Consider the following 15,813-nt stretch of genomic DNA (forward strand, 5'->3'; position numbering starts at 1 on the left):
TAGAGACCATCATTAAAAAAATTCCCCAATGAGTCAAATATATCGGCCAGAACGCGCCCTTTCCTGTTTCCGCCACTAGCACTATGGATGATACCACTATAGCCACGGAACATAAAAATAATAAACCCCGTATTATTAAAAGGGGCAGACACGAACGATTCTGTTGAAAGCAGCCTATGAAAAACTCCTCCCCATCATCATGTTCGAATTTGAATTTTCGAATTTGGAACTCTTTCTTACAATACTTCTTTATCGCACCCATTTTCGCGACTACAATGTCACTTCGCAGCCCGCGGCCAAATACGCGACGAGATTCAGTTGTTTGAGCTGATTAGATTTCTGATAGTGGTGTTAAGTATATTTTATGACTTTTTAAATGTATTGATTATTAGATTTCCTAGTGTTATCTGTTTTAAGAATTTGAAAGCCGTTTTTATGTGGTTTTTGATATTTTGTAAAGCGTAATTTAAAAGATATGTAATGTTTCTAATGAAAAATATTGTAAGTTGTGAAATCCCTCTACTATTGCTAAAAAAAACAAAAAACATTTTTATTTTTTATTTTTTTAGAGTTCTCAGTTTAATATATCGCTCGCGTTTATCGATATTATCATAGATATATATTTATTTAGAAAATCGTTTTAAGTAAATAAAGGGAGAAGCTAGATTTTTCTGGGTAAAAAGTTAAATTACCAATTGCAATTTTATTGGATCGAATACGACTAATAAGGGCTTTCCATACGAGAAATATACCTACTGAAATTATTATTATTGATCGTAAGTAAATAAATGAGCTTGCGACCTCATTCATTCAAGGGCATTTTAATATTGTCATATGTATAGTATTATTGATGTAAAAAAATGCCCTTTCTATGATATCAAGGAAATAAAACGTGGACTAAAATAGGTACGTCATTTGAGATCATAGCAATCATACTTTTATATATAATATCGTAACCATGGTAACGAACACTGTACTAACTTTAACCCATACTTATAATAAAGTCGTCGAAGTTTTGCTATATTTTGATTATTGTATAGTTGGTATATTTATGATGAAAACATTATATTTTAAATTCGAACCTTATATGTAAATATGTATATTAGTAAAACTTCAAATAAATATATGCTTTTATTTCATACAATCCTCAGTTAAACATACTTGTACAACTTATATAACTCTATAACAACACATCTTACCAATCATAAAATCCCTTTTTATTTCTTAATATAATGATTACTTATCGAGTAATAGGCAATTTAAATATAAATTACGTGTTTTTACTTCACAATGATCTAATACACAATACAATATTAATGTTATCACAAAATAAATATTACTTATTTACAAGTAAATAATTGTTTCCATTATTTACTTATTGATAATCGAAGAGTTTGAAATCATTTCCAACCCTGAATTCTGATTTGTGAAAATTATAATAATTGTAAAAAAAAATAAAACAATCACAAATAATTTCCTTACACCTAAAGTAGTCATCGGCCGTCACACTCATATCAACTGTATAATTATTTCATTATCTTATCAGTGCTTCACTGAGATCTAGTTTTTCAAGGCTCAAATCCATCATTGTATACACCACTTTTGTTCCGGGATAGCCTCTGTAAAGTATAGTCACGAACCGTTGAAATTCCTACGGTTAATATATGCATTAATGCGAAGAATAATGCTGTCAAAGTCAACACTATGAGCGTTTCTATTGGCTTCGACCAGTCTATCACTGGGTATATGAAAGCATTGCCCCATCTGAAAAGATAAAATATGTTAATATTAATTTTGAGGGATATAAAAGTTTTAAAACTTAAACTCATAGTACTCAAATATTGTAGTATTTTGTTGTGTCAGTTGCATAAAGATATAGACCGTCTTCCGATTAAATAAAAAATGTGCGTGTACTAGTGTACACACGTTAGAAGTGAAACTTCTTTATGACCTTATTTTTCGAAAAATTATCTATATGCAACTTTACAGAAATTGGTTAAATAAAGTTAAATTAGATAAAGTTTAACAAAAGGCTTTTAATATCACAGACTTGAATACAAATAATACAATTATTTCATTTTACCTTATTACCACTAAGATTATTACAGAATTTCATAAATTGTAATAGAATTTTTAGTATCATTGTTATCGTTATTATACATTTTTGTTATTAATGGTTTAGAATCTCTTTGAATCAACCCTGGTAGGGACAAGAAAAAGACGCGCGTAACGGTCAAATGTGACGCGTAACCGAAACATGTGACGCGTAACCGAAAAATGTGACGCGTAACGAAAAAATGTTACACAAAAATTTTTTCCAACCCCGATAAAGAAGTTTCACTTCAAAAATTGTACACAGTGAATTTCAATTGTAACATATCTTTTTTGTGAGTTTAACCATAGAATATGTATGGAAGTTGTCATGTTGCCCAGCGTGAGTTAATTTCGAAGTATTTTCGTCTCTGGCCTTTGGCGTCACCTTGAATACGAGATATAGCAAAGTTTACTTATTGGAAAATTTCGCCGCATTACAATTTTAATTAAACTTTTATTTGTTTTTATATTTATTAAATATTATTGATCTTGATATTATAAAAACAACAACTACTTATTATACTTGAATAATATATTCAGGTGAATTTCTTTCATGACATTGGGAGATATCTAAGAAAAATTAAAATTGAAAATTTTATAACGATTGCATCGATTAGTATTCGAAAGTCATGCAAGATTAATGGTCAGAGGATAATTAATATTTCCTCCTTGACATGCGAGGATATACGCAAGGTCTGATCTGAAAGGATTAAGTATGATAATTTAATCCGTTTAAAATCTTTAAAAAGTAACTCTAAATTAATAATAAGTTCCGTTTTGGCCTAATTACTTTTAAAAAGAATATTATTTTGCTTAATTATTTCCCATAGTTGGAAGGATGTGTCATCATGGTGTCATTATTATACGATCGTTATAGAATTGTTTTTGGGAGGTCTAATATAAGTAGTACCTTCAAGGTTTTTTGCGATCTATTGTTGTGCGTAAAATTTTGCAATTTCCTTCCTTACGTATTTCAAGTATTATATCTCTTTTGATCATTATTATATTTCGACGTACATAGAAATAATGGCATACTTTAATACAATTATAAATGACTTTAATATTTAAAACGACCAATTTAAATTTAAGCGTGAAACTTGAAACAATAAATGTTTAGGCAATATCACTATTGCTTTATTAGTCTATGCTTATGGCTGTCCTCACGACCTTCGTTTAACCTTATTATATTTTTTAAAAAAGCCTTTTTCCAATACTCTCCATAAAACCTCCCAAGAGTTCACGAAGTAAATGAAAAGAAAAACCACGAAGTGGTCCAGCTGTCTTGAGTTCACTAAGCGACGTATTTTGCCTATCCATCGTCCATCCCTCGCGAGTTACTTCGATAAAAATACATGCGCCAAATATTCTTTACCTTCAAATACCTTTATTAATAACACCTATGATGTATAGTATACGCATGTTAGTTTACGAAGACAAAGTGCAAAATATTTGTACAAACAAATATTGTTTGATATTTGTGCAAACTGTAAACTTAGATGTAACTTCGTTACAAGGTTTACTGTTTGAAGGTTTTGTTTAAGATCACCTTAACGCGAAGTTAAATAAATAATATTTTGCTATGGTTTTTGTTGTTAACACGTGACGTCTGAATTTTTTGGCTAAAATATTAAGATATTTATGCATATGGCAGTAAATATTTTTTTTTGAATGTCTACGTAAAATTATTGTAGTCAGGTATAACTTGAATTAAAAGAAGGTTTAACATGGTACAACAACTCAATTTGAAATTAGCAATAACAATTTTAGACGAACACATATGTATAGTCGCTCAAAACAGAGGAATTTAATACTCTCTTTGAACTTCGAATTTCTGTTGCGGTGTATAGTGACCATCTTCTTCTTCGCCATGGCTTCGTATTTTTTTTAATGGTTAACGTGAAGAAAATTATAACAACTCATTGCACAAAGACAAACAGCAGCAGCGGTTGCCACGTCCATTATTAACGGTGTTTGTTTTAAATACAATTAACGTAACGAGTGTGTACAGGCTGCGCTCTTCTCTCGGTCCTCTCGGTCGAGACTCCCGGCGAGAAGCTCTCGCCGAGTGTGTACAGCCACCATCATACTATATTGTTTGGAATAATCAAACTAATTTTCTAGAACTAAAGATGTACACACTAATACGTACCTACATATTCAAATTAAGCTTTTATGACGAGTTTAAACATATAAATTACATTCGAATAGTCGTACCATTCAGAGTCAGTCAGTAGAAAACAACGAGTTAAGAAAATAATGAAATAAACTCGCGTTTAAGTCTGTCCAACGAGTGTTTCTTTAAGATTTGAAAATAGATAATAAACTTACGGATCGTGTCCTTCGGCAAAAAAATGTGCTAGCGTAAAGAGTAGATAAACACCAGAAAAGTATAGAGGCTGCATCACATGGAGAAGACGGCTCGGCTGACGAGACATCACCAGTTCAATCAGCATCAAAACAGAATTTACTCCATGTAACATTATGTCTAAGATCGGGTCAGGTGCGTAGTTTATGTTGGCAACCGCTGCAAACATAAAAACGTTGAAAACAAATGCGTATTATACATGAATATTTTTAAAACACGCAAAAGCTACTATTAAATTATTCGCAACTAAAATATATTCCTGTTTTCCTATATCGATTGTAATTACAGTCGTAAAATCGATTTGGGAATTGCAGAAATCTACTATTGATTCCATACCTCATTGCCGTACATCTAGTTGCGTGTTTTAGAACGTTAGAAAGGTTTCACTTACTTCCTCTTAGAACAGCCCAATAGAAGAGAGAAATAAGAAAGGCCAGCGGGATAGTGATGTTGTACAAAACCCAGTATGCCCTCACATACCAAGGTAGACCTTGCGACCGATCTGAAAGCATAATTTAAAATTATATTTTTTAAATGCTTCCCAAACAAACGATACATACTAGAGTAAAATTGTAATTGTAGAATTATGTAATCGACACTAAAATTATAATTCTGAACGTGTTTCTTAATCATGTATACCAAAAGAATTTTTTGTTTCGACACCTTCCAAATATCCGTTTTGGTTAAGTATACCTAAGGAGACGGTTCATAGGGATATAGTCTTTTATCCCTATCTGGATACCACTTCACTATTTGTATTATCGTCATTAAGAGAGCATAACCCACTGAGGCACTGGAGTGATTTTTGAAACAAATTTTCGTTCATTTAAAAAAAATTGTTATAAAGTTAATTCCACACAATTACCTATTTTTATAAAACATAAAACTATATTTATACTATCATAAAACAGCTGTAATTGATAAAAAATACTTCGTGTCACGAAAATGATTGTTTTGTTTGCATTTATTAAGTCGTTACGAAACTTAAAAACATTTAACAGTTATAAAAACATTCGTAATGCATTCGTGAATTCAGGGTCAAAGGCGAAAAACCTGCGGTTCTCGTAAGTTGCGTAATCTGAAGTTGTAACACTATTAAAAACATTGAAGCATTTCAAGGGCATAAAACCTCTTTGTAGTATAATGGTTTTCGTATTGGCTTTCTTATAATCGTAAAGTAGAATTTCCAAAATTTGATTATTTTTTTAATTTTGTAAATTATACGTAATGTCAATAAAAATTTGTTTCGAAAATTTTATTTTGACCATTCATCATGAAGGCGGTAAAAAGTAACTCAGTTACGTACGTTTTATTATGTTTTTAATAACATTATTCCATCGTGATTTAGAAGCTATATTTTGATATTACACATATTAGAAGAACATTAGAACTGGCTCGTAGGTAATTTTATTCAACTATCATTTCAAATTTATTTAGCCTAATAAATTACGGTCGAGAAGTGCTCTACCTTTTAGTTGCATGTTGTAGGGTTAATGATACATTGTGCCCATTTTACTAAGAATACTAATTGGATCTAGCTCTCAGCTAATTATATCACCTAGCAACCGGTGTCGTTTTTATCTCACACAACGTGACATCTATTATGTCCTACCTTTAAAATGTCCGCGATGTTCCTTAATGCACACTAATATACCGAAGAGTGATTCCAAAAATATCATAACAAGGCCCCAATGTGTCATATACAGTAGGAACATTTCCCGAGGTCCCCAGAAGCAGACGACGGACCACGTAATAATACTGACTGCCCATACAAATATCGGTACACGCCATACTAGCGGTGATATCTTTCCGCTCCATGACCTTGCAAAAAGATCCGGCGATTCGTTTCCTTCCCTAAGTTTGGCCAAGCAGCATCCATAGAACTGATCCGGCGCACTGTCCTTACAATTTTCTAATTTAGTCATTTTTATTGGCTCAAGTCGGTTATGCCTTATTGATACCCTTCGTCGTTAAATCTGCGAACAAATAATGAAATTGTAGTCATTGTCGTTCTGATGTTAGGAAACATGTGTAATATTTTAGTAAAAGATCATATATGGTAACGTAAGCTAAAGGAAAATAGAAGGTGTTTTGACAACATCAAGGTCCACACACTATCGATCAAGTTGATTTGATGTTGCAATAGATACTTGAAACATAAAACTCTAATTTTAAAGTATGGTAGAGGTCAGTGCATTCCTATTACTATGCATTGGATTTTAAAAGTCAAGGCAATCGGATTTGGATAAGACGTTTACGTATCCAATAGTACAGTTTAAAAGAATGCATCGCAAAATTAAGCGATTTAAATGTTATCAAACCTATTTTATTATTTATGTATTCCAGTGTAATTGGAACTGAAAAGAATTTGGTGTTTCTATAGATATATAATCTTTAAATATGGAAATGTATATTATATATATTGTATGTATATTATGTATATTATATTTTCATTATATATAAATATATAATGAAAATTGTTTTTTTCTCAAATTTTGAATAAATATAATTTTTATTATTATTACGTATAATAATTATAAACCGAATGAAGCAATAATATTGGTTCTCTTAAATAGTGAATAATTTTTTTAAGAAAACGCTTGCATTAATATCAAATTAATCACGCATTGCGTGTATCTACTTCATACTCTATAATTCGACTAATTATTTTATCAAAACGTTGTCCTAGATGTGATATAACTTGTTATATTATTAAAAAATTCAACATTGTTTAATCAAGAACTACCTGTTTTACTACAGTTAGTTGCACTAAGCACTAATTCAATACTATTTATTTTAAATAGCAAGATGCAAATCAAGAACTGTAAAATTTAACTGGGCTTGGATGTCTAAGGTTCAGTTCGGGTGAAACAACGATTGTTTAGCGTATAAGACTACTTGCATTTCTCTCAGCTTAGGAAGCAGATATCTGCGATCAAGCCCTATCGGAATGTGAGGAAATTTATACAAGTGATATGTATAAAGTAGAAAAATGAATTGAATAATGTTTAATTCTGTGGCAAAAGAGGAAGCGTGTTCGTACATCGCGTTGTGCATGAAAATGCGATTTCGTTACTATATCGTTATTCCTAAGATTACTTAGTTTCCTTTGACACGATATTACATTGACTACAGGAATTGATCACGGCTATAGAAAACGGGTAATACGTCACATCCTTTTGAATACACGATATTTTTATATAGTACCTATGCGGGATTATCTTATAATAAAACACAATTATTTTACATTTGGTTTTATATTAGTTAACTATTTGCAGTGATTATAAGTAAAGGACAAAGATTTCAATAACTATTTAGGTATTAAATATTATGTTGTGTACGTTTTTATTTAATTTAATAAGGTGCAAAAGCATGAATCATTCTTACCAATTCAATAAACAAAAAAATTAAAGTATTAATTATTGCGTATTTTTTCTTAATTTTAAAAGTTATATTTACTAATAAATAAATACAGTCAAATTGCTTGACAGATAGAATTAATTTTTGGCAGGTTTTCAAAGATTAAAAGTTCATCAAATCTTATTTATAAAAGTCATATAACAAATAAATTGTACTTCCTTTACGTCTCATAAATAATTAATTAATATTCAAGTGAATTATCCGAGAAAACCCATCCGGAAAATTTTAATTGTAAATTTTCTTTGTGTTATTTCTTTCTTAGAATATATTATTTATTTTTTTGTTATTAATAAATATACGTCGTAGAATTAAGTTGATTTAAACTTCAAATTATAGCACATTAAGTGGCTACTCATCATCATATTATAAAAAGGAACTACAAAATTTTGAGTGTTTTATAAACTCACATATATAAAAAAAACAGAATTAGAATGCTAATGCCCTGATATATAGTTTTTTTCAAATATTTTATGAATTAATGGCAATAATTTTAAATAAAATCAATACACGCATGCGTAGAAAGATAGGAGAGATTGAGTTTAAAGCCTTTTTATTACTTTTACTTGTAAGTTAATAATATCTCTTTTAGTTTTTATATCGAAGTATAATAATTATTATAAACAATGAATAACTTACAATTTCTTTTTTATTGGTTAAGTTAAGGTACGTGATACACTAATGTGGTCATGATACCTTTGGCGTGGTCGTATTTAGACAATTATAATACTTTTACTTAGGGTGGATATATTTATTGTAATACGAAAACAAATTACAATGTCAACATTTATAGGTGGCTGATAATGTACCCAATAAATATAAATAACAAACCATACCGCTAATAATATTACTAATATTAATCGTTGTTTACTAACCAACTACATACTACTGTTTACTAATATAGTTACTAAACTATTTATCAAAATTTGGATTATTGATGTGAATTAAATCATTATTATTTTATTATCTAACTTCCATGTTAAAGCGTTTTAATACATTATTATGTAGAAGTATCTAGTCTTATATTTAAAAAATACAATCTTTATACTTACTTAGTCCAAAATTGCACTTCAATGAGAAATAGTATTTAATGTCGTCGTAATTTAAACTGTGCGTAAATAAACCGTAGATCAATCGTTACTAAATTATTAAATAAAAAAAGGGAGTAATTTAAAATATTTGAAATAATTAATTTTTATAGTTAATAATTATTTTCATTGTAAAATTAAATACAACGAAAGCGTTTACAAAAAAACATATTTCATTTATTGGATTTAACAATACGCGTTAACATACCACTGATTACTTTCGTATTTTATCTGTGGTTAATACGCACGCGTCATGCGCTGATTTCTGCGCACGACCGACTGAACTTATGCAGCGCATATCTTACGGGTGATGTCCGAACTCCGAAAGATCTGGTGCTCAAGGTCCTCCAGAAAAAAACCGCCTTCACACGCCGTCACTTGTCATTCATATCTGCAGTTACAATTTACTCCCACGAGAATTGCTTAAACTATGTGCTAAACCTTATTGTTATACATTGAAAAAAGTTATATATAGTTTTTATAATATTCTGATATTAGTAACTTAAAATAATAATAAAAAATTAAATATTTTACACATACTTCTACTAGTAGTAATCAAAAATTGGGCCATAATGAATTTAATTTTAAAGTTTAAGATTTATTTTTTATTATGATCTTTTGTCAAAATTACCTATATATTCAATTCAAAAATATAAATTGGCTTTCGAATGTGACATGCGAGACATTTGTTATTAAAGCAGGACTGAGTGTAGTGGTTTAATTAAATTAATAAAAATAACTAAACATTTCGCGTTGATCATTATGCGCAATTCCTTTAAAAAGGTATAAAAGTCATAAGGTTGATCAAACATAACTTTTACAATAACATAAATCTGTCATGATAGTCTGTGATGGATAAAAATTATTAAGAATTTTGATTTATTCCTTTTAAAGCATTGTTTTATGTAAATGCTGAATGTATGGCACTAACACCGTGGCTTGTCAGTTGTCGAGACGTCGAGGACAGAAACAGACATCAGATTGGTTAACGGCCAAAATTAATAATGTATCATCAATCTATGATTATAACCAATCTTGGACTGATTCATATCTAAAGACCGATCTCCAATCTGCATGCCAATAAACATTTCTGCTATCCGATTGTTTATTTGACAAAAGATTGACAGCAATCTTTTGCGTGATCCTTGCCTCTCGACCGCGTTTCGTTCAATGCAATATGTTGTGTTCAAGCATACCAAAAGTTTGCTGTTTTTGGAACGAAATAAAATAAGTAAGACTTAATGTCTGTTTCACAATGTATGGATAAAGTAGCAAATAGCTATGCAACGTTTTGTTTGTTTTTTTGTTACGAACAAATAAATTCTATAGAAAAACATAGAACCTTAACCTTTTTGTTGGTCATTTAATATTACTTGTAATGAAACGGGCTGTCATTGTCATATGGTATTATTGTTTGTTAGGTTATTGAGTATTTTAGTACATAATATTATTACAAATATAAATTTTCTCTGAGTAGTTTGTGTATGTTGTTTTTGTGATTCGAGGTTGGTTCTTTAACTTAAAAAAATGTCTACGCAAAAACGTGAAAGAAGCGTCAATTTCAGCCGGGAAGAAGTTGACCTTCTAACTTCGCTTGTTGCTGACCATAAAAATATATTAGAAAATAAAAAGAGTGACTCAGTCACCTGGCAGGAGAAAGAGCGGTGCTGGAAGACGCTGGAGGCGCTGTTTAATAGCACAAGTGGGGTAAACTTTCGCAGTGCTAAAGCTTAAAGAGGGCTACAAGAAAAAAGTCTGCCTTGATACATGCTGAAACATATCGTACAGGAGGTGGCCCTAGTGCTGCTACTCCTCTTACCCCCTATCGAGGAAAAAGTCAAAGACATGATATTGTTGTCTGTCGAAGGAAATGAAAGTCAATTGAAAGGAAGAGCTTCTAAATAAGAGAAAGCAATGGGCATTTGAAGAGGAAGAAAGAGAGCATAAAAGAGAATTATGGGACATAGAAAAAAATATATTGTTAAATAAATTAGAAAAATAATAGATATTGTGCCTGGAGCGAGGATGTATTGTATTAAAAAATTGTATTTTTATTTAAATAAAAGCATTGAATTTTTATTTAATTTATCTCAAAAATGTTGTAATTTATAAAATATTATAGTAATAAAGCAAAATAATCACTTATAAGATTACTTCGCACACTTGCATTTCCGACGTTGTCAATTGCGCTTTGATCAATATCATCAGCTTGTTCATCTACTTGTTGCAGTAGTTCAAAATGTTCATATCGCATATCAATAGCAATATTGTGCAACACTGCACATGCCACTATCACGGCTTGTACACGAGATACTTGAAGCAAAACCTTTTTTGACAAACCGATTTTGGGGAACCGATTTTTTCCAAACACCATATTATGTCCTTTCCACCACATTTCTGCTTCGTATTTGAGATTCGTTATAAAGATGTTCTGCTGGAGTCTTGAGGTTTTGAAGTGGAGTTAGTAGGTAGTATCTATAGTAGCAAATATTTTTGGTTGTAGCTAATATTTAATTTTTTTTTACAAAAGTTGATGACAAGATGAAACCTGCAAGAAGTCATATATAGACATCACTTTGTGTAAAAGTGTCTCCAAAGCTTCTTTTGTTAACCTAAATCTAAATGTGAATTCGGCGTCATTCAGGCTCTGGATATAATAAATTCTTGTCTTCTTATGTCTTCGCACAGAAGTACGTTGTCTTCTTCCAGCTTCAGAATTACTATCCCAATCGGATAATTGCATTTAAACTTCCAAATCACTATCACTAGAACTGGAAGATGACGAAGATGAATAAATTTTCCCAATGAATATTAAGTTAGGTCGCAATCCCAAACCCAAATCATACGAGTTTCACCGATAGCAATCCGAGATTGATTTGGCCAATCGAAGCAACTTACAAAATGGACAGATAGGTTGTTGGCATGAGTAAACATTCATTTTCATACAGAGGGCAATCTTCAATCTCTTATCCGCCCTCTGAACGATTGGTTGAATAATTAGATTGGTATCTCAGTCCATGTATTGAATATTGGCATGCTTTTCTTTAGAAATGGATTGAATTGTCAGTCTATGACAGCTAAAATTGGATTGATATTGCATATTGGTTTTGGCCGTAAATACATACAGTTATTACACACTAAACATTATTTGTAAACCAGCCCCGCGATTCTGTAACTCACTTTTCGAACTCACACAGCGGTTTTCGCATCGGCGGTCGCTCTTAAACACGCTCTTAAACAATAAACTACAAGCTCCCACCTTTTCAGAATGCCAAATCATAAAATAACTGCTTCACGACTGATTTGAGAGCGACCGCCGATGCAAAAACAGCTGTGTGAGTTCGAAAAGTGAGTTACAGAATCGCAGGGCTGAAGTCCAATTAGATCTTTACACCGCATTTTCGTGGAATGATTGATGAAGATGATTTGTTTAACATTAGTAACTGTAATATGTGCTTTAATAGATTATGTAAAAATAAAGTATTGAAAATACATTTTTAATTTCAATTGCAGCATTGTGCATAATTCATATTATATGGCTCTCATTTGCTTGACTCACTTAACTAGTTGTGAAAGTTTTGGTGAAAGAAAAAATATTTTGATTAACAGACAAATTTTTTTACTCTTGTTTCTGTTAAAATGTTATTTATTACCATACACTGTTCTTATTACTGAATAATAAGACCATGATGTACTCACTACCTGAAATAAATAAGAATAAATTCATAGTGTGTACTTTTAATACAAATTATAATGTATAAAAGCTCATTTACCTTGGAGAATGTGTTTAGTGTTATAGGCACATATCCCAAAGATGTTAGACAACAAGGTTTTTGGGCCCTGTAAAATAAGGAACAAGATAATCTCCCAAAAATCATATACAACTTATGATAGTGAGTTAAACGTATCGTAGGTTTAAGGTTATTTTGTATGTCGGAGGCAAGATTACGAAATCGTCAAGTGTTTGTGGACTTCAATGCTATAATTTAAATTTTGGTAAGCTCGACTTTCTTGAACAGTGTTGGACTAGTGACTTCAGCGTGCGTGACTCTCATCCCTGAGGTTGTAGGTTCGATCCCTGGCTGTGCACCAATAGACTTTCTTTCTATGTGCGCATTAAACATTCGCTCGAACGGAGAAGAAAAACATCGTGAGGAAACCGACATGTCTTAGACCCAAAAAGTCGGCGGCTTTTGATTGAAAAATGATCATGAAACAGATTTAGGAATCTGAGGCCCAGACCTAAAGAGGTTGTAGCGCCATTTTTTTATTTTAGCTCGACTTTCTTATGTTAATAGAAAAAAAAAGATGCCTTTTATACCCAAACTATCAGTTCCTTGATTCATCAGCTACTGAAAAATAATGAATCAGCTAGGTTACGAGTAGGTACTCGTATACACTCGTATATTATATTTTTTTTCCTAAAAAACTATACTTTTCTTCCAAATCAACAATCAAGTCTAATCATATCATCATATCATATCTATCAGAGCAAAATAGCTGAAATTGATATTGCGCGTCTATCGACTCTTGCCAACTAACGTGCCGGGAACTATAACAGTACCTTGTGATAATAAAACAAATAATCCTTTTGTAGCTTACGCTAACGTTATACCATTTGTTGTTATATGCCGCTTGTGCAATATCAGCGCACTGAAACAGGAGTAAAGTAACTATAATTTTTACTGATTAAGTCACAATTTTATTAAATTAAGTCAAATAGTAAAAGCGCCTCACCGTTTGTTTAGATGTGTCATAAACAGGTCGGATTTGGTTAGAATGGTACTAACGTTTTTAACGTGTAGGAATCGAAGTATTTTATTCTAAATTATATAATATATTGGGTATATAGGGGTCTAGTTTTACAAAAATTGTAATAAAATTGTCATAATTATAAAGATGCTGAACGTCACACTTGAAAATGAAAATTTTTGGCTTTATTAATTGTATTTAACATGGCTATGATAAAAGTTCATATTTAAATGTAGTATTTATTTATTTATTTATTTACCTCTTGCTTAAGCTGCTCGCTAAAGTAGCAAAATATGTATACAGGAACTAATATAGAAAGTACACATAATACATTTTTAAAACAATCCACAACGTTGTTCGCCATCTATTATCAATTAAAAATAATTACAAGATTTATTACAAAAACATTCAAGACCATACCGTACCGTGTAATATTCTACTTTAGCTAGGACGCTGTGTGAGGTATTAATAATGGTGAAAATCTTTAACACTATACTAAAAGTATAATAAGATAAAGTCTCGAACATTCAAGCAAATCTTTTATTTTACTTAAAACAGGCTTAAATACTTACAGTAACAGCAAATCCGCATATACACATAATAACAGTAATAAAAAGTAAGTCTAAAAATAATATTATATTGAAAATTTTGTCAAGTAACCCAATGTACCTGAAATTACATTAAGATCGCATTATATTAGACATTACACTCCTTAAGTGAAAACTACGTAGTCTAAACAATATAAAAATTACTTACATCAGGAGCTGCTGATGTTTACGAACGAGGATTTTTATTGAAGAGTTATCTGGTTTTACGTACGTAAGATCGACTTTCAGTATGGCAAACTCGACACTAAGAAGAGCGCATAGAGTAACCATGAGGAGTTCTGTTCCTATATAGATGTACATAAAGGGGAGAACTGGAAAACCATATTAAAAAATACACATAAACTTGACGTGTCAAACTTTTTAATATATATTAGTTTTAATCAGAATTCGTTTGCTATGTCTAGTATGTATATATAGTTGAATAAGGACGTGAATAAACTTAAAAACATCACCCTGGATTGTACAATTGTAAATAAAATCTGTGTCATAAGTCTTATAAAGATAAACTATATGTTGTACTTCTTGCATATTGAGGAATACATATAATAAAACAAGATTGTCTTGGTCATAAAATAACAAAAGTGATTTAATAATTAATTTTGTGTGAATTAAGGCAATCTAAATTTATGTATGCTCATTAAAACTTACTTGCATACACTTCAAATACATACACCAGCATGTACCGAAACCAATCTTTTAATGGATCAAAAGGGATTGCACAACCATAAGGCAGGAGAGGATTAATGTTTTGTCCCATTGCAAGTTTACCAAGTACGATTACGAGTGGTGCAAACGCAGTGGTCCACGCTGTTATCATACTACATGTGTAATAAACTACAAAAGAATACGTTTCTAATTAAATAAAAATTTGGGCTCTTTGTATAGTATATTTTTACATCAAATTAAAAACGGTCACAAACAAGAACGTTTAAGAACATCGTGAAGATGTAAGAAAACAGCCATTATCATGAAAGTGAATATTATAATATATAAATAGTACCTTTCAGACAGAAATTTAATCTTTGGAATAGAAAATCCTTGTTTCGAATTTGCCGTTCATTTAAATTGTCTATTCTCCAAGTATCGCCTATTTTTTCTATAAGTTCAACAATATTTGTTCTGTTCCTTAGAATTAGTATTGCTTTGCATGTGGCTATAACAGTAGGGTAAAATGTGTTAATACAAGTAATAATAAGTGATACTTATTATTACTTGATTACTTGATTGATACACTAATTAACAATTCTTTGTTAAAATTCGAAGTATTTAATGTTCGAATTCGAAATTCACTCACGCGTTGTTACATATTTAAGCGAAAAGTCTATGTTTAAATAGTCAGTACATTTATTTGATATTGTGCAAATATCGCACGCTCAGGTTGGTAGGAGTGCTTGATATTTGATATTTCTCTTTACAAAAATAATTTTGAACAAAACAAAAAATCCTTCCTAAAATAAATTACAAAGAGAAACAAATTGTATTGCTACAA

General features: G+C 30.8%; 2 protein-coding genes across 3 annotated transcripts; both read right to left on the minus strand.

Moving 5' to 3' along the window:
- Positions 1–1,118: 1,118 nt before the first annotated feature.
- LOC125053916 (protein rolling stone-like) lies at positions 1,119–9,257 on the minus strand. 2 transcript variants are annotated; one of them, XM_047655540.1, is made up of 5 exons: positions 8,929–9,257; positions 6,072–6,435; positions 4,851–4,961; positions 4,423–4,618; positions 1,119–1,764 (listed from the first exon to the last, which is right to left on the minus strand). In XM_047655540.1, exons 2-5 carry the CDS (start codon positions 6,382–6,384, stop codon positions 1,569–1,571), a joined length of 816 nt encoding a protein of 271 aa, XP_047511496.1. In that variant the 5' UTR covers positions 6,385–6,435; positions 8,929–9,257; the 3' UTR covers positions 1,119–1,568. The 2 variants fall into 2 exon arrangements, with proteins under 2 accessions (XP_047511496.1, XP_047511503.1); XM_047655547.1 differs by having other exon boundaries at positions 8,925–9,257.
- A 3,349-nt stretch (positions 9,258–12,606) lies between these two features.
- LOC125054331 (putative odorant receptor 92a) lies at positions 12,607–15,251 on the minus strand. Its single transcript, XM_047656179.1, has 6 exons — positions 14,973–15,251; positions 14,473–14,635; positions 14,289–14,385; positions 13,529–13,617; positions 12,738–12,804; positions 12,607–12,666 (listed from the first exon to the last, which is right to left on the minus strand). The coding sequence occupies exons 1-6, from the start codon at positions 15,139–15,141 to the stop codon at positions 12,607–12,609; spliced, it is 645 nt and encodes a 214-aa protein (XP_047512135.1). The 5' UTR covers positions 15,142–15,251.
- Between the last annotated feature and the right edge of the window lie 562 nt (positions 15,252–15,813).

The sequence above is a fragment of the Pieris napi genome, chromosome 1 (assembly GCF_905475465.1).
Source record: "Pieris napi chromosome 1, ilPieNapi1.2, whole genome shotgun sequence".
NCBI lineage: Eukaryota > Metazoa > Arthropoda > Insecta > Lepidoptera > Pieridae > Pieris > Pieris napi.